The 20,077-nt window shown below is 39.3% G+C and overlaps 1 protein-coding gene across 2 annotated transcripts in view; it reads right to left on the bottom strand.

Moving 5' to 3' along the window:
• The window catches only part of tex264a (testis expressed 264, ER-phagy receptor a), a 60,888-nt gene that overhangs the window by 24,734 nt on the left and 16,077 nt on the right, over window positions 1-20,077 (bottom strand). For both annotated transcript variants that reach the window (XM_086086839.1, XM_086086838.1), the window contains one exon: window positions 19,740-19,961. In XM_086086839.1, coding sequence (XP_085942965.1) covers window positions 19,740-19,961 — 222 coding nt within the window. The remainder of the gene's footprint in view (window positions 1-19,739; window positions 19,962-20,077) is intronic.

Below are 20,077 nucleotides of genomic sequence, written 5' to 3'. Positions count from 1 at the left end.
TCAGTTAATTTGCATCAGCCAGATGAACCATGATTAAAAATACAAGAGTAGCTACATTATAATTTCTTTCAAAGGAAACTCGAGATTAAAAGTAAATTAAAATGACATAATTTAGTAAAAACAAAGAGAGTCAGAAAGGACGGAACTAATAAATTGCATCGTTGCCTGAATCGGAAACATGTACGCACAAAACATCGTGACGTGATGATCAGTATCTCCACTTAACGTGAGCTCATGTTTAATGATGCAAGCACTGAGAGACCGTCTTTATGTGTTGCTGTTTTGGTTAGCAACAAAGTTCAAATGGGCTCAGTTAAATATTTAGCCTCTGAGATCAGAGAGATGCGTTACAAACACAGTTATGACGCTTTGTATCTATTTGAGGTGAGGCATTTATTTGCTGATGGAAATATACATAATCATAGAACACGCTCACCTTATCACCCCCCCCCCCCCACACACACACACACACACACACACAAATGTTTTAAAAATATTGTGGAGAGTAAAGAGACATGACTTGCCTTCACACCGTCTGCTAACAGATTTCAATTTAGCCAAATTACGAGACTACAAGTATGAGAGAAATACAGCAATACAACTGGCAAATCGTAGATGACTAGTATGCATGCATACAAGACTAATTTTATTAGCAGCATAATAATGTCCTTTGGATGTACAATTACCTACTTGGCCACAGGGACGGTCAAGGCAAGTCAATTACAGCACGAGTGGCATGCAATAAGAGAAAAAGAGTTTTGTTTCTTCACGCTTTTGTCAGTTCATCAAGTTTTCACTTGACTATCGCAGCTTCTCGGTTCCCCCTTAAGCAAAAGAGCAGATCCTATTTTGCGTGTATAGTTTCTATAAATATCTGCCAGCATAATTACATCCGTTCAACCAAGTTGCACGGAGATGATTGGTCTTTCAATGCAAGTCTCCTTAAAAAAAAAGCGTTTGCCCTCAGGTTAACGTCATCCTGTTAATTGGATTTGTGACAGAAACATAAATATCTCAGCGTGATGATTCACAAGCCTCGTTGACTGCTAAGCGCATATAAGCTGTGGACAAAAAAAATTATTGCATAGAAGCTTGTGAAAGCAAATATATTTTTTATTTACTAATTTGCCATCACAATAAGGGACAAACTCTTCAAAAATAATTGGATTGGTGCTGATTGCGAACATATTTGAACTGTGCTAGTCAACTGAAACTCACTTAATGACTAAAATTTTTTATATAGATAAAAAAAATTGGTAGCTACATTTCACAAGAAAACACTAAAAGACCAGTCGTGCCTTGTGTCTGGGAACATTTACGAAATACAAACGCGCTCATTTGAATGCCGTCATTTCCAAAACGAGCTGACAGCTCAGCCGCTCTCGGGCAGAGCAACATATACAGCATATGCAAATAAATGAGCTGAGGAAGGAAATGTTAATTTGTCCCTCGTTTGCCACATGAAAACTAGCGCAACTATTTATCTTCATTTTCAGCCCAATATGAAAAAGTTCCCCAGACGTGAAAATATGGAGAAAAATCAGCTGCCAACGAGTCTCGTGGGAATGAGGCTCCATTTGAAAGCATTTCTCATAGCTGATCTTGTGCTGGGTGAGAGGAGGCCCGTGAATGAAAGCGCAGCAGATTGCCGCGTGTTCAAAGACGCCAACGTGCTGCACCCCTCCTCGCCGCCTGATTAAAAGTCATGCTGCAGCGACGAGTCACATCACATGCACGTACACAGTACCTGCGCACACGCGCGTTACAAAGTGACGGGCGCTTCTGAAAGCCAATTGCAAATTTCAACTCTACGAGTGGCGGTGCCAAGTAAATACTATTTATAGCGCATTTGCTGCAATTAGCAGGCGTATGCAGAAGTACCACAAACAATCGACAACAAATTCAAGCAATGTTTTGGTCTAATCGCTTCATCAGAAGCTTCGTTAGGAACTTATGTAGAATCCAATCAAATCCAATGCAAGAGCTCTATATAAAATACCTTTACAGAGATAAGAGGCGTAAGGGTATAGATTTCCAATAAGGTAAAACAACATTACCTGATAATGGACCAGATGATGGTAAAATCATTCAGCCTAGTTTAATGGCCAATTGGAAATTTGTTCTGCGGTTAATAAGGGCAAATACTCACAATAACTGTAACATTTGGTCAGTTACACTCTAATCCTGTCCCTAAAGTGCATTACAAAGTTAACCACGAAGAATAAGATTTCAGGTGCATACGCCTGTGCACGCCAAACCTCGTGTGTCAATCTTGTGGAATGTAGTAAAAAAGTAAACCCACAAGCTAGCAAAAAGGAGAGCTTCTGCAGAAAGTGGAAGAGGTCAAATGATGACACAAGAAGAGTCTACACAGTAAATTTTGTAGAGTAAATTTCACTCTAAAAAGAGTATATTTGGTCCCAATCTAAGCAGAGTAAAATTTACACTTGGAAGAGAGCAAAATATTCATAGTAAGATTTTTCACTCAGAAATTCTACGTAAATTTTGACTAAATTTGACTATTAAAAAAAAAAGAAGTTTTTTTTAAATAAAGTCACTCAAGGGTTGAGGAACAAACCCGTAACTACAGGTTGAGAGACATGCCGATCCTACTGTGTGTTAGTATATTGCTCGTGTCAGCTGGAATCATCGTATATCTCTTTTGGATATTAGCAAACGGTAAAAATATAGTGGCATAGCTCAGGTGGTAGCTGAAGGTCGTGAGTTTGTTTCTCAAACTTTGTCTAACGTTTTTTTTTATAAACTAGTAAAATTTACTCAAAAAATGTCCTAAAATTTACTAAGCATTTCTGAGTGAAAAAACCTTACTAGATTTTTGTCATGGGATATGCTAATTCTCTTGTACACAGTAAAAATACTAAAACTTACTCTGAATATTTTACCCTGTGTGTGTGTGTGTGTATTTTACTCTGTTTTAGAGTGGGACGAGATAGACCGTTTACAGTAAAATGTACTCAAACAAAAATTTACTGTGTACGACTTCCAAGAAAAACAGACACAATATCAGCAGTCAGTTCATGCATAACACGCTAGTTTATCGCTAGAGGTGAGTCACACGTATCGCGACAGACTGGCAAGTGAAGTGACGCCTTGAACCCCCCCCCCCCCCCCCCGTAACTGTAACTGCAGACCCCACATCATTCAACAATATGCTGAAAGAATACAACAGCACTGTTTCATCCAATTAGTTGAGCTCAGAAGAGTCCACACAGAGTACGTATTGGTCCACATGGCAACATGAACTCTTCGTTCCTCATGCGCATTCGCTCCTTTTCATTGCACTCGGGTGCATCCCATCACGTCCTACTCGGCACGGTGCTCAGCGGCGAGAAGATGTTTGTGGGATTCTCACACCGGGCCTTGCGCCGCCTTGCTCCTCTGAGCGACGGCTTCCTGAATGGCATTAATATACGCAACAGCCCCGCTTGCCATCGCCGGTCCGCTTCACAGCGGAATAGCAACTCAGTTGTCATTTATGAGGCGGCTCGGGTCAGACGTGTTAAAGACATAAGCAGCCCACCGTGAGTGGCACTTAAAAATATGTATGTCCTCTTAAAGACAGTACGGTTTGCAACTCACACAAAGGAAAGTAGAAAAATTCTGATGATTTTTGTCTACGCGTGTAGCTCGCTCACCAAATGTTTTCCGGTTCAAACCACCAAAGGAGATGTCATAAATGCTTTGTATGCATGCATGCAGCCTCCGTTAGTCACGCTTGTGTGATCCCGATGCCAAGCACGTCACTTGTGATTGTTAAGGATTAAGCAGACCTATAAGGAGCGTGGAGGGCAGTGAGGGTGCCAAAGTATAAAACACCATATCACATCACTTTTCCCACAGCGACATCATCAAAAGCAGATGTCATGACTGAGGGCCACCTCAAGAAATAAGCTTTCTTTTGATATATCAATTCAAGCCCTAGTGTAGGTGCAGAATTTTGAAGAAAACTATGAATATAAATGAATGGAACCAAAATATCAAAGAATCTATAAAAAGCAGAATTTAGTTATGTTTCCTTCTGAATTGAAATGTATGTAATGCATTTTACAAGATATTGCCGATTGTGAATTGTCCCTTTATGGTTACAGTAAAAACGTCTAATCGATGCCTTCTGAGAGTCACAGGCAAAGACTCACGCTAACTCGTGTACAACCAGGCTTCCTGCTCTAATTCCCTCCGTTGTTGATTGTTTTGTTTTTTTTGTTCCTTTGACGGGTTACGCCTGTGAAGACAAATTCCTTGTGTTTTTACATACTTTCCCAACAAATCTGATTCTGATATCATATTTAAAAATGTTAAAACCACTTCCCAGATCTACCCTGATGAATCCTGCAGGCCACAACACAAAGAAGGGATGACCCCAAGATTTGAATTGTCTCTTCAAGAAAAGGGCATTTCAGCCCATTCTTACAGTCTAATTGTAATGGTCCGGAATAATGCATCCTCAAAACGGAAGCGGCTGCAACCTCTCAATGGGACATATCGAAGCATCAATGCCATGCAACCGTGGGACTCGGTCTCAGACATGCTAATGTGACATTTGGCTTCCGTAGTGGATGTGACAAGGCGAGGTAGAAAAGGACAGGGGGGCAGACCGGATCTTTTATTATTCACTAGATCCGTCCTTGCATTTGTGGTCCGTTTCAATGAAAGCAGTTATGAGGGCGTAGAGTTCGAAGTTCAACCGGAATTTTCCAAAAAATATAACTAAGTATGTGCAAATGTTTCTACCACATACTTAAGACTTCAGCTCCATGACCATCAAAAGGAAACAACAAGGTTAGCTCTTCTTAGTCCTTATATGAAGAGACTCGCCTCCCAAGACCTATATATACCCCACTGTAGCATTTTTCCTTAATATTTCACCAAATGAATGGCAATTTTCTATTCTTACAATTTCTTGTTCCTGATCATGAAACGGCAACAAAAAGTACTTGGTGCCGATACCATGAAATAAGGGTCTTGGCCCGATACAGACACCTCATATCGGTACTTGCCCATCCCTACTTAAAGTTAAAGTTCCACTCTAACATACTTCGAACAAAATGAGAAATTTCTGCAATTAGCTGGCAACCAATCCTGGGTGTACTACAAAATCATTACCGCGCTATGAGTAGGTTTACTGTGACAGAAAGGATGTTTTTGTCCAACCAGCAATAAAGCTGCAAACACCGTATGAGGACTTCATTCACCACGGGAGATGTTTGTGAATGGATAGTGCCTCTGTCATTCTTTAACTTTTATTGATCACCCTTCTAAATGCAATCCCCAACTTCCTCCACCATACCATTCCTGCTCAGCCGACGGCCACATTAATTCCAATCTGCAGTGTCTGCCGTAATGCACACAGCATTAGCTACGGCGTGATCAAATTAAGACGCAGCGCGTTTCACCCACCTCTGCAATCAGTGGCACTTTCCAATGGAGACGACTACGCGCTTACAATCAATTTGCCAAGCTAATCTAATGGAGTAGCTCACACACATTTCACTGCCTTGCTGTCTTTCTTACACTGGGATAACATGACAAATAAGATCAGTGGCAGCACCGACAAACATGCTGGTCACACATCTTAGAACCCCGTTCACATTCATTTGTGTCCACACACGCCCACGATATAGCATGCTTCATTCTATCCTAAAATGCATTTGCCACAAGCATGTACAGACTGTGCAAAGACACGACACTTCAGTCCCGCAGTCTTTTAATCAACACCCATTATCTCGCCGCCATGACTTTAGCGGCTTCACAAGCAGGTGAGATGTGAGACTTGCGTCACAGTGAGGCAGGCGGGCAAGCTCGCACAAGGACGGACACCAAATTCACAGCAATATTTGACACATCCACCTCCTATCCTTCTGGACATTGGCAATTTCTTTAAATTCGGGGAAATACAGTGAATCCCTGTTCGTCGAAGCGGATCAAATCAAATCAAACTGTATATATCAATATATTACAGACTTGCAAAATATATTTATATTTTTATTTTCATGTTTTTTTATTTATTAATTAATTAATTAATTTAATGTATTTAGTTTTTCCTTTTACTTATTTTATTTTAGTATTTTATTTTTAATGTGTATGATAGTGTGCAGATTTCAAGATGCAGCACTTTGGAAATGCTTGTTTTTAAAATGTGATATATATATGCTAACATTCTCTTTATTCTTAGCTGAAAATTACTGCAGGAGCTGGCATTACTTACTTTTAGAAAAATATATATTATTGTTTTCATTTTGTAGCGCAATTTTCATTTTGTAGCGCAGCTTTTTAAGTGAAAGCTTTTATAAATGTTGATGCTTTCCCGGCTCTAATCAAAACACTGCCATAAAAAAACCTCAAATGTTTAGTCTTGTAATACGTACTGGTATAACAGCTCTTAAAAGAGGATGATAAAATAATGAATGATGTAATCGTTATCCACCATGGTGTATTTCACTTTGCAGATGCAGACATCTATAAACACGAATAGAGTAAGAAAATGCTATCATTACATTTTGAGGTGAGCTAGTATGAAATGCCTGAAGTTGCTATTATACGTCGCACTTATTATTTCAATACAGCAGATTCCAAAACAGCAAATGGGCCAAGAGTCTGCCAATAAATAAGTGGTCACTCATGGTAGCGTGCGAGACATGGAAGAGAGCTATGCTGACAAGACAGTCATATTCATATTCATTTCAGACCTTCTTGTTTGAAATATGAAGCAGGAAAACAGTTGAGATCTGTCAAACCTGTTCAGTTTGGAGACGCTAACATGCTTCACTTATTCATTTTCGGACATTGTTCTAAAGGGGAAACAAACTTGATTCGCTGTTAATTATGACTTAACTCACCGACTGCAATGTGTGTCCCCCCCAAAAAAAAATCTAATTCGGATTACCGGTACATCCCAAATAAGGAAGAGAATTTTGGCATAAAATGTTGTTAGTTTCTGTTCTATTCCACTGTGTGTGACATAGTTTAAAAAATGTTACTTAATAACTTAACTCCAGTTATTAAAGATTTTATGATAGTGTCATTTTCAACCAGGAACAGACTAATTACATTTTAAATATTAATCATCTTATATTGGGAAAATAGGGTTTTAACATTCAGTTATTCAGATACAAGAGTCTTCGTGGTGGCTGCTCAGAATAATATGGCAAGCCCTTCTAAAAATAGTGGGGCAGGCACCCCTTTGGGATGGTTGGGGGGGGGAGGGGGGTCAAGTGCAATGCCAGCGAAATAGACTTAAAAGTATAACTGGACATCCAATACAGTAGGGGGCAGTGGCGCTCTCATTGTCAGAGTGTGTGCAGGGAGTATAAACAATGTTAATAAAGTTATTCAGCAGATACATATTTATTTTATGTTTTCTTTAGAACTGAATTTATTATGCAGAGGTGTACTAGGAATGCCTGAGTACCGATACCACATATCGGGACGGGGACGGTACCCAGCCTTATTTCAAGGTATTGGTACTCGCGACAGTGGCAGATACCGGTAGTTTTACGATCAGAAACTACAAATTAGAAAGTAGAAGAATTGAAAATTGCCATTAATGCCACGCAATGTTAAGGAAAATGATATACTCGGAAAACATAGGTTTTTCTTTAAAATGATCTTTCTTTTGGGGGGAAATTTTTTGTATGAAAAGTACTTGTGGTATTGGTATCAGTGACTACTCAAAAGTTGAGTCCTTGTACTGGTACTGGTCTGGAAAAAAAGTGGTATCAAACATCCCTACTTGTAACAGTTTTATAGACCAATGATACTATTTGTAGTCACAGTGGAGAGTTGGGGAGGTGCAAAATATTTTCTTCTTAGGTAGGGCATAACAGAAAATAATTAAGAGGCACTGGGCTAAGACGGCAATAAAAGGGACTAATAAAAAGTTTTGTTTAGTTATTTTTATAGGCATAAACTGTCAATACATCCACTCCAGCATAGGTTTTATTATTTTGACGCTTGTTTACCATTAAAAGTAGTTCACCCATTTTCACAATAATGCTTGGATAATTATTTGCTATTGGAAAACGGCTGTTAATCATTCACCTAGGTCAAGAAATACAACACAAGCAATAGTGGCAATGTGCCATTTTAAACCATTTATTACATTTACTTTTTTTTTCATTGATAAGAATGAGTATAATAGCGTTTCCATTTCATAGCGACTTCCTGCTTTGATCATTAAGCAGTGCAAATATTTATCCACGTGGATCTCCAACATGCATCCTCCCACAGGGAGACAATAAACAGAATCAATATTTGCACCCATGCGCCATTTCTCCAGGCAGCACAAGCACAAGCCACTGATGGCCCATCTCTTTTAATGAGGGCTGTGGCCTTAACACATAGATTGTTCCCACTGCAGCTCCCGGATGCTGCTTTTGTGACATGCACTCAGAGCGCATGTCCACAGGGACAAGCCCAAAAAAATATGGCGCGCACACACACACACACACACACACACACACACACACACACACACACACACACACACACACACACACACACACACACACACACACACACACACACACACACACACACACACACACAATTGCCTTGAAAGTGTTGTTTTTAAAATATCGTGTACGGCATCTCAAAACATGAATTTGCCTTTGTAAAAAAAAACTGGATAGATACTGTCTAAAGGTGTGCAACGGTGTGAACATTTTAGGAAGTACACAAAATCCGGCAGTGCAGTGCACACGCTGGCTGCTGCTGTTTTTTGTTGTTGTTTTTTTTTTTGCCTCCAAACAAGCTTTCCATTCAGACAACTGCAGTCGGAGCAAAAACTTGACATGAAGCTCTTCCATGAACATGAATTTCGTTTCAGACTACGGTGTGCATATAAATAACAGTGTGAGAAGTTTGAATTTATTCGGACAGTGCCATGATCGCCACAAATGAAAACAAAAAAATATATATACCAACAAACATACACACAAATACATATACATAGAGTGTATATAGTATTTGTATAAATAGTCTGAGTAGTTCTGTTGATTTTGACAAATAAGCCATGAAGGTGAAGTGAAAGCAGACCTCGAAATTGACGGGGTGCGCAGTAAACCGATGCGCTTGCTAGGATGTCTCATTTAAATGCTGTTATAATTATGTGAAGTCGTTATTATTATTCACAGATTTTCACTATTGGCTGGATTGCTCCGTATCTCGGCATTGTACAATAATGCTGTGAATAGCAAAAAAAAAAATCATGATTTGATGACGCCCTCCCAAAATGTATTTTAGAATTGCCTCTAGTAATAATTTAAGCCGTTAATATACTACAAACTATGATTCAAAACAGTCAGTTGAGTCAATATTACCTTTAAAATAAATGCCTGACAGATTAATTGATTTTGAAAAAATTACATTTGTGAATCGTGAACCACAAACAGTCCATCAATAATGGGACGTAAACAGTGTTGTGATCGGACAATAACCTCAAGTCTGCAGATAAACAGACGTTTCATTTTTTATGTATTCATTACATTTATCCATTAATCATCTGCCAGTTTATCATCTCAAACTAAAGGATATAATTTTCACTGTGTTATTATTTGTCATGTCTTTATGACAGCAACAGACTGATATACCCATAATAATCATTTGGATTATTTCTCCCCAAAAAAGACAAGACCTATAATCACAATCAACACTACATGGCCCTCTTTCTAAAAGCAGTGAGAAGTAGCATGTGTAAAAAGGATAAACGCTACATAGTGAGAGCAGTAAATCTGCATAATTTACAAGGCAGCCATAAAACTGGGAAGCATAGAGAGGCGTATGTCTGACAAGCAGTCATAAACAAGACCCCATCATGACGCTCATGTTGCTCTGCTCTCTAGTTGATGTCTTAGCCTGCTTGTTATCAAGTTATGGGCTTTCCTTTAAAAGTTGTCATCCTTCATAGTTTCACTTTTAAAAAAAATATCCACAATATTAATTATGTATTATCTAACCCTTTTCAAGGTTCATCAACCAATTTTGCATTCATCTCACTTCAGTCACATGTAATTAAACTCAGCATGAGTATAATCAAACTGCATAAAAATAATACAAATATTTTTAAAAAGAAGAGAAATGTCAGTGTTAAGGCTCAGTATTAGAATATTGCCAAAATGCAAATGGAGCCCTCTGCGATATGCATCATTTCCTTGGCTGTGGAAGTGCCCGAGGACGAGTGCATGACAGCGTCGCTACATTACGTAATATCTCATGTGCGCATCGGCTGGAAAACAAACTCACAAACACAAAAGCCTCTAGCGCTACACTGTGAATCAAATCTGGAGGCGCCGCGGCTACATTCAAAATATATTACAGAAGATGTCAGCAAAGCAAGCCTTTCGACACATCTGCTCCTTTTGTCCATAATCACGAGGTCAATGCAGAGGACAAATCTGGCATCCAGCTAATATTTGCTCACCCACGGTGGAAAGGAAGTGTGGACTTTTCATTCTAGACTGACTTGGAGAAGACGAACAGCGTTGGATTGATGTGCGCTGAAAGACAACTTGAGGCTCGACCTGGAGGGCAAGGCTAGACGGAGATCAAGGTTTTGCCAGAAACTATTTGCAAAGATAGACCCCTTTGATTAAGGGGACTTTAGTAGGTGACGTGCGGCAAGGTAAAAGTTGATTGATAAAGAGGGTGTGCCCGGGAAGAAGGATGCTGGCTCAGTGTAACACCGTCATCATTAAGATTAAAGCAAAAACTCCAAATTTAAGAAAAAAAGCATCCACATCAATGACAATAAAAACAAATCTTTGTCCACTTTAACATGCATTTTGCAGGCTGTCAAGCACAATGCCAAAGCAGCAGTTGGACCTTTAATCACTAACCAAAAGACCTTTTCAGACAATTAGAAGTATTGCGCTACCGATTATTAGTAGTCAAGGAGACCGATAACGGATATTTGGAGCACATATTCATGTTCAGTAAAAGGGGGAAAAAATATTAGCGTAAACATTTTTAAAAATACAAATTCCAACATTCAACTTTGTTGAAATGTCTCAAACCATATGTTTATTGAACTAATTTTTGGGCAAAATGTTCAAGTTTTTTCTTTCTTTCTAAATCTTACACAATAGACATCTTTGTTTTAAAATTCTAACAAAAAGTTCAGGGAGCCCCCACAGTTATGTTAAAAAGCTGCATGAAAACTTAAACGTGTAAATCATAGTGCCCTTTAGTTTTCTACAGTAAATAAATACATTTCCAAAATGTCAAAATAACTGAAATGTTAAATATTAATGTATCTTTGTTGTATTTTCAAACAAAAACAAAAGTTGGATCAGCAGCATCTCCTATAAAGTTAACTGAAATATTAGTTTCCTGAGGTTGACCACAATTGTATATGAATCTATTATCGGCCATCAGATTTTTTATTAAAAATGGCCGTACCCATATTCGCCAAAATGCCAAATATCGGCGCCGAAAAGAGATTAAAAAATATTAAAAACAAAAACTTGATACACTGCCAGAACTTTCCCAAAATCAGTTTCAATTCATCAAAACAAACTTTTAGTAACCGATGGCCAAATTTTTTTACATAGGTCAACAATTGTAGGATATTTTTTAAATTGTTTCTTTATTATAATATTTTTATTTTTATTATTTCTGCCAGTCATACGCAGCCAATGGTAGAAGAGTAAATTTGAGAATTAAGAAAAAATATTTAATAGATTTAGATATATGACCCCAACACCTTAATCAATACTGACATCTAAACATGACTTCCGAACATTCATTTAAAAATACTAAAATAATAAAAATAAAAGGGGAAGTCAACCTTCAACAATTCTTAACAATAATATGTTATATGTGACCTCACTAGTCTAAACATGACATTGTGATTAATATTACATTTGTTGAATATGAGTTATGAAGCCAAATCCAGCTGCCACTTGCTGTCGATTTAGGATGACATCACAGCTGCTCAGCGCTCAGGCAACGACCAATCACAGCTCACCTGTTTTCTGAAAATGAGCTGTGATTGGTTGTAACCTGAGACCTGCGCAACATGTGATGTCATTTTCACTTGACAGCAAGTGGCAAAATGGCCGCCTTCTGATATTGATAAAAACTGCTGGATTTTGCTGCTTAACTCATATTCCACTAACATAATATTAACCAGAATACTGTATTTAGACTAGTGGGCTGCTTAGAACATATGATTGTCAAGAAAAATTTGACTTCCCCTTGAATTGATTTTTTTTTGTCCATCCATGGCAGTGAGTGCTCACACTAGTCAAGCAATCCAAACCTTGTGTGGCAAGTGGACTTGGGCATGGTAGAGAGTCTCCTTTAGTAGCCTCTGCCACTTTAAATGGCACAAGATGCTTCAAGTGAGGCCAAAGCTTCTAATAGGCTGTGAACTTCTGTTTAAAGGCCAAAGTACTTTCAGACTTAGCTGGATTTAATCAGCAAAAATCACGTCAATAAACATCAAGTAATGGCATGCACAAACAGGAATTAGCCTCTGTGTGTGTGCACGTGTGTGTGTGTAGGTTCCACAGTGGGCGATGGCCACCCTGTGGATGCACAAAGGTTCTCCTGTCCAACTTGTTGACTTTTTAACACTCTCGCCACCTCACTCGCCCTCAAGCATGCCGTCTTTCACATGAACTGAAATTGGCCATTTTTAGTCCGACCATCTCTTCAACAAAAGGAATCATTTGAAAGAAGTTTTACGCGCAATCATATGCAAAATATAGAATGTCGTTTGACATCAAAATGTAAATGAATCCAAGATGGCTTAATGAGTTGATGGGTTGCTATTACAATAGACATCTTATTTGCATATCAATGGGCTCTACGGGCAAGGAAAATAGGAGTAGATTATGGAGTGGAAATTATAGTGAGGGAGGAATTTTAAAGAGAGGAAAACACCTATGCAGATTTGTTTGGAGGACACACGGCTGCACAGCGTGTGATGTCCTACTGGATGAGATTCACACAACCATCACAAACACTTGCACTTGCAATCAATCAGGGTCCAAGAGTAGACTGCTCATAAAGCAACTCGGGACAACAAGATGATGTTCAGCAGGGTAGTGAGGAGAGTCTAAAAGCTGAATATGAGCTAAGTTGTCCCCCTTGCGTTGCTAAATGCGGTAACGGAAATATTAATAACTTCTGTATCTCAGATATATTGTTTCAATCAGCGTTGGCATGATTTCATTCACTTGTGGTTTACTGCAAATGTTCAACATAAGAGTTCAAACAAAACTGAATATTAATCATATTTTTAGGTTTGGCTCATTAGAATTCAGTGAGTTGTTCTCAAAAATGTTTTGTTGTATATAAATGAGGTACTCACAGGCAAACAGAAAATATCGTATGTAATCATTATGGACAAAGTTTGTCAGCTGACTGCTTTGCAAAATGTGCCCCTCACAGCAGAATCACACTGCTCAGTTTTCTAGGTTTTGTGAAAACCTGAATAAATTCCCCCTGGCTATGCAGTAGCAATAATAAAAATATCAAAAATATCATCTTCCAAGAGTGAAAGATGACTGCACGAAGCAAGAAGCATAGAAATGTTATATTTCCTTACATATTGTTTTATTTCTTAATATATCTTTCTCAAAAAATGAACACTTGGGGCCTGATTTACTGACGCTTTACATGTGAAAAACAGTCCCAAATGTGATCGTGCACACAATTCGATGTGCAAGTCGATCTAGTAACAGGTGCGAAACACCTGCCAAATTTGCTAAATTGCAGCGCAGTTCATTTTGCGCTATATGGGAGGAATATACGCAAATAGATGAATTTAGCGGCAGGCAAAGCAGGAAGTCCCGCCTCCCCCGCGGCATATACCCCATAGACAATAGAAAGTAGTGTGAGATCGACAGGCGGATCGGTGCTGCGTCAATCGATCTACGTTCCTACCTTTGGTCACGAGCTGTGGGTCGTGACCAAAAGAACAAGATCCCGGATACAAGTGGCCGAAATGAGTTTCATTCGCAGGGTGTCCGGGCTTTCCCTTAGAGATAGGGTGAAAAGCTTGGTCATCCGGGAGGGACTCGGGGTCGAGCCGCTACTCCTCTGCATTGAGAGGAGCCAGCTGAGGTGGCTCGGGCATCTGGTTCGGATCCCTCCTGGACGCCTCCCTGGAGAGGTGTTCCGGGCATGTCCCACCGGCGTGAGGCCCCGGGGACGACCCAGGACACATTGGAGAGACTATGTCTCTCAGCTGGCCTGGGAACGTCTTGGGATCCCGCCAGAAGAGCTATTTGAAGTGGCTGGGGAGAGGGACGTCTGGGCTTCCCTGCTAAAGCCGCTGCTCCCGCGACTCGGCCCCGGATAAGCGGTAGATGATGGATAGATGGATGGAGATGAATTTAACGCATATTGGTGGTTGAACAGATTAGTCTAGTGGTCCCCAACCACTGGCATACCGGTCCACGGGCTACTTTGGACCACGTCGCAGCAGGGATGCACAGTTGAAAGAATAAAAATGTTTTACTATATTATCCGAGGCAAAAAATATATATTTCATTTTGAAAAGTGACCGGATTCTCACTGTTCTATGTTCTACTGTTCTATGACGGAATCTTGTCTCATACTAATTATCTTTGTTGCGTAGCGCTGACACAAAATCCACAAATTAGCATATCTAATCCAATCCAATCCATTTTATTTCCAAAGTGTTGCACATTGAGATCCACAAATCTAGTAAAACCAACTATAAAAAAAAAACTGCCAATAAAATACAATAAGTAGAATAAAAAAATACATTAAAAATTACATTAAAAAAAATCCTAATCCTAAAAGACCTCGAGGACCACACAATTCACGCTGAACTAAAAGCCCAAGAATAAAAGTGGGTCTTAAGAAATAAATGAGCAACAAACAGATGCAAGATGCATTCAAAGACAACAGTATGAGACCTACTTGAAATATGGATTTATATGGATTTACGGTAACAGGTGATTCCCACACTTGATTTAGAGTTATGGTTAGTTATTCATGGACTTTATATTTGTTCTGTGGTGCCTCGTTAAGTTGACGCTGCTAATGTAGTTACATAAAAATGTAGCTTCACGTTTATTGTAATAGTATATCTACAAAATACCACAGTATTTGTGTTGCTCCTATCATTCATGATAGGCGTTACCATAGTGACTGTCGTTACCCTTTTTGGTACATGGATTTGCATTTTATTAGTTAGCAAAACTGCTGCTATAGACTTTTACACACCTATTGCCACCAACATACGCAATCTGATGGAGAAATTAAGAAAATTCAGAAATTGAGCGACCGCTATTTGAAATCTTAGTGTATAATATAAAACAGATAAGCGGTGTGTTTTTCTAGGATTACTAAAAAAAAAAGAGCTGAATATGAAATGGCCCGAGAATGCAATAATTGAATTACATGCTGGGAGGAGATGAGTAAAAATGTGAGGAAAGTGTCATCTGCATCACAGAAGTCTAAATATAGCCTCCTGCATCCACCGCATATGGTGGTTCCTCCGCAGACAAGACAAAAGGTATATTCACGCTCAACTAATCATTTGCGGGTCTTGAGTTGCCACTCGAGTGCAATTTTTTTTTTTATCACATTGAGATGATTCTTCCAAAAAAGACCCTTAAGAATCGAGGACAGTGTGTTAGTAATAACAACAGAACGGCGGAAACAATGTTCTGTGGAACGGTGGCATTAATAATAAATGAGTCAGTGCTTGTTCTCACTACAGGCTGCATCTCAAACCACACACAATGGCGTGCTCCTTAAAAATTTCACCAAGCGTACAAGCAAAATCGGTCCTGGAGACACATGATCCTGTTGACTCTCATTTCACCCTGTGTGTTTAAGGATTGGGTTATACTGCACGAGCCCACACAGTCAGGGGTGAGCAGAGCGTGGCTATTGGGATGATTGGGAAGGTTGGTGGGCGCTCTGAGCCTGCCTGTGAGACATTAAAGATGTAAAGAGGCTGAAGAGGATGAAAGCAGGTGCAATCCTGCCACGCCTTCCCCCGCCTCCGTCTCTTTTTGGGCTGCTCAGTGGCTGACAAAAGAGCAGGGAAGGTCAGCTTTGAATGGTGCAAAGAGTATAACATTTGGGGTCATCACGTCTTCATATGGAAGGTATGGTTGTTTTTTGGATAACGTGTAGCAGTAAAAGAGTTCTAATGCTCGTCGCCATGTTGGGACAGATGTGACATCACCACGTTGACAGGCCGTCACTTGCACCCATTAGTTACTATTTGTTGATACGCCAGATTGCTTCATGTAGATCAGTCATCTAGACTCTCAGAAATGTATTTATTATTATTATACTTAAACAGAAAGTATATGCTAGAGGTCTACATTAAGCGGGATATTGTACACTACAGCTTGCTGACATTTCAACATCAGCTGTCAAGTCAACTTCCGTTTTCTATTAACTCATTCAAACCCAAAAACTTATAAATACGTTTTTGTTTGTTTTTAAATAGTTTGCCATGCACTCCCCAAAAATGTATTTATACGTTTTTACATGTTGTTGTTTTTTATGCTGGAGCATACAGAAGCCTTTGATATAGCTTCTGACATGAAGAGGTCGCGTAAAGCAATTAGTTATTACAAAAAGCGGACAGCAGGTGGCAGCAGAGTATAAGAGATCAGCCAGGGCCATGTTGCAACAAGCTCTTTTTGCCAGTGTTTTCAACAGGTTTATGAATAATGATAAAACTTAGCTATATTCTAATGCTAGTGCTGCAAAATGGAAACAGATACAAATATACTTTTTTTTCCTGATGAAATAAAAGACTGTTCATTTGGTAGGTTCCATGTTTTTATAGCATTAGAACAGAATATTCTGTGAGCCTTGCAAAATCAGTCAAAATCCAGTAAGGGAACGAAAGGGGTTGCTTCAGTGAAAATGGCTCGGAGGGAATGAGTTAATTCATTAAAACACACGATAAGTCAATAAAACAATAACTACTAGGAATGTGTCAACACTGTACATCTGTAATTGTACTTGTAAAAATGCTCCGATACTTTGACACTGATACCACATTACCAGGCTGACATTAACCTCCCTGAGCATGCGGTGTTAACTTTGGCGATCAGAAAACAGTTCTTCAAAGAGTCGAATGTGTGCTTGCTTCAAGCTGTTCATGGACACTCCCAGTCAAAGTCTTAAGAGAATCCTCTTAAAAATCTGCTATCTTAATGCTTCCAATATCTGACAGTTGACTTCTTCTAGATATTCATTTATAAAAAGCTTTGCCGAAATCCTTTAAACAGTATTTCATAGATCTTCAGCTGTGTACTTAGTGAACAAACTTTAGAAAATGGTGTGGAATCAGCATTGTCTATGCGTTAGTTTGACCATAATGCTTAGCATTAGAGATAATCTACAATCAAATAGGCTGGAGAAAGTGTGAGACTGGAGGGAAAAAAAGGTCTGTATTGCAGTCAAACTGTGAAGCATTACAGGGGTCTGAATATCATCAGAGAGTGTTTAATTGCTTTATAGTCTCACTCAGGCATTAGTTTGCATGATGTGATTAAAAGTGCATGAAATAAGGACAATACTGTAATATGCATGCCAGGGAAATAGTGAAGTTGGATGTCAAACAAACAATAGCGCTGGCAAACATTTGGCCTACTAGCTGCCAGCGGGTTCGGCAATCTGCGGCTGGTGTGTCAAAATATTACTATTCACTGACCAACTCGCTGCCCAATATAAATACCGTATTTTGTTTGTTTCTCCTCCCCTCACGTTAACCATTCTCTGTAATACTTTTTAGAGTGTGCTGGGCTTTCACATTGTTGCAACACTAAATGCTGTCAAGAGGAAAAGCACTTTTAATATTGCTTTGGAGGCCATGCGGACCACTCAGCACCGAACGGCTAACCAACTGAAGATGGATTCAATTCAAATCGTTTTTACTTTGCCAACTTCAGAAAATGAGGATGTTGCATGCGGTATTTAGTTGGCGCAGTGTGGCATGAATGTGCCAGAGCGAGTTGGCGCTAGAGTGAGTAGATGTATACAAAACAACGTCACGAGTGTCTCCCTCCTTTCCAATTCCCTCGCACGCTGCTAAACCCACTAAATTAATCATACAGGCTGTATAGGCACGCATTTCTAGCACATCCGCATAGCACCCTCTAGACCGAGCCTGCATAAACCCTGCTCCATTATGCATGACGCTCGCTGGAGCTGCTATATGCATCAAGCAAGTCTAACTGGATAGGGCGGGGTCGGGTGTGATTAGCCCATGGAGTGTACATGAACAGCAGCTCCTTAGTGACCTGTCACAGCACTCGGGTCAGCTGATGGACTGTGACATGCACTTGTGTTGAGTAGACGAGCATGAGCATGTTCAAAAACAAAACAGACCCCAGATACAGTTGTGTATGTCTGCCAACTAGTGAATGGTGATATACAGTATACAGTTGTGCTCATACGTTTACATACTGCTAGGGTATGTAAACCTATGAGCACAACTGTATCAATTTCAAGATATAGTCGCTGCTATGTGAAAGACACTTATGTCTGCATTCAGTTTCATCCCAAAAACATAAAATTATAAAAAATAAAAATAAAAGACAAAAACGGACAAAAAGTGTTTTTCACATAGCAGCGCCGATATGCTTTTGAAATTCAACAAACTAGTTAACATTTGAAGTTTCTATTTTTTTTAAATGTTACGTCAATATTTTCCTTTTTAGTGAAAATGAATATCGCCTCCAAATATCAGTTATCAGCCTCCTTGACGACTAATAATCGGTATCGACCCTGAAAAAAACATATTGCTCTAAGTTTAATGGTCTTTTTAATGTAATAACATAAAAGGCAACAATTGAGGTCACAGAGAAACGCACATATATAAAATTTTTTCTTCATTTTTTTCTTCCTCCTAGAAACATAAAATTTTAAAAAATGGATAGAAGAGTTTTTCACATAGCAGCGACAATATGTTTAATAAACATTACAACTTTTAAGATTTGCATTTTTTTTTTTATCTTAGTCAATAGACATCTTTGTTTTAAAATTATAATAAAACGTTCAGGGACCTCCCAGAGTTGTTAGCATGTCTAAAATATTTAATTCTTACTTCTTAGTTTCAATTTGAAACAAAACAAAATGTGTATAGAGTTCACAGGGTCAGCACTGGCAGCATCTCTTATAAAGTCAACAGAAAATTTAAATAAATAGTTGTATTATCTGCCGTATGATTATTCAAAAACTCATTTGAGTAAGTTAAGCATCAAAATTGGCAGTCATTTTGGTCTATTAAACTACCTTTGAAAAAGTAATCTGTTAGCAGCTAACCGCTAACAAAATAGAATCCCTCGCCCTTTTTAGCATCTCATCTCTAACTTACCGCTAAATATCAATAATATAATAAGTGTCTCAGCCTTCTGACCTTGTGATTAGAATAAAGTCAGTAAATAATAGCTCAATTGCAGGATGTAGAGCTTCTAGCTCAGCCAGGCTGCAATCATGTCTTTGTTGGCGCGTGCACGGACGTGTGGGTGGAAAAGCCTCAGGGCAGCTGAAAGGAAGCAGCTGGTGACCGCCAAAGAGACACATGGCAGTCTATAGTGACTTAGCTAATGCAAATTGAAGACACTATTTTGGTTGGAACCCCCCCCCCCATGTTATTCCTATTAAGATTATATAAAATCATAAACACATTTCAAAGAACAAAACAGGACAAGGCTTCTTATTCTTATTGCTTGTTGTCAATTCTAAACCGGTGTAATTGGTGTTAGTACCTCAATGTAGGATCTGAGCCGAGGGTAGACCCTGTAAGGTGCCAGGATGTAGGAGAGCGAGGTGGTGCTGGGGAAGCTGGTGGTCACGGCATGGTTCACTTCCGGCAGAGAAAACATTTTGAAGCCAAACTTCTCATAAAGCTTCTGTAGGTCTTCATCTGGCTTCTCGTCCCCCTCAGACAGAATGCTGCCTACGACGTAGCGGCACTTTTCTGCCGGCCTCTGAAAGACAGAAATGGAAGGGGAAAGACGATCAGGAAAGTTGAGGGTGGGGGTATGTGTGTGTGTGGGGGGGTGGGGGGGGGTGGCCTTGTGCCGTAAGTCATTAGAATTGGTCG

This window comes from Leptonotus elevatus, chromosome 10 (assembly GCF_054856555.1).
Source record: "Leptonotus elevatus isolate MCC_2025b chromosome 10, RoL_Lele_1.0, whole genome shotgun sequence".
Taxonomy (NCBI): Eukaryota; Metazoa; Chordata; class Actinopteri; order Syngnathiformes; family Syngnathidae; genus Leptonotus; species Leptonotus elevatus.
Note: the sequence above shows the minus strand (reverse complement) of the source record. Positions and strands in the feature narration are given on the sequence as shown.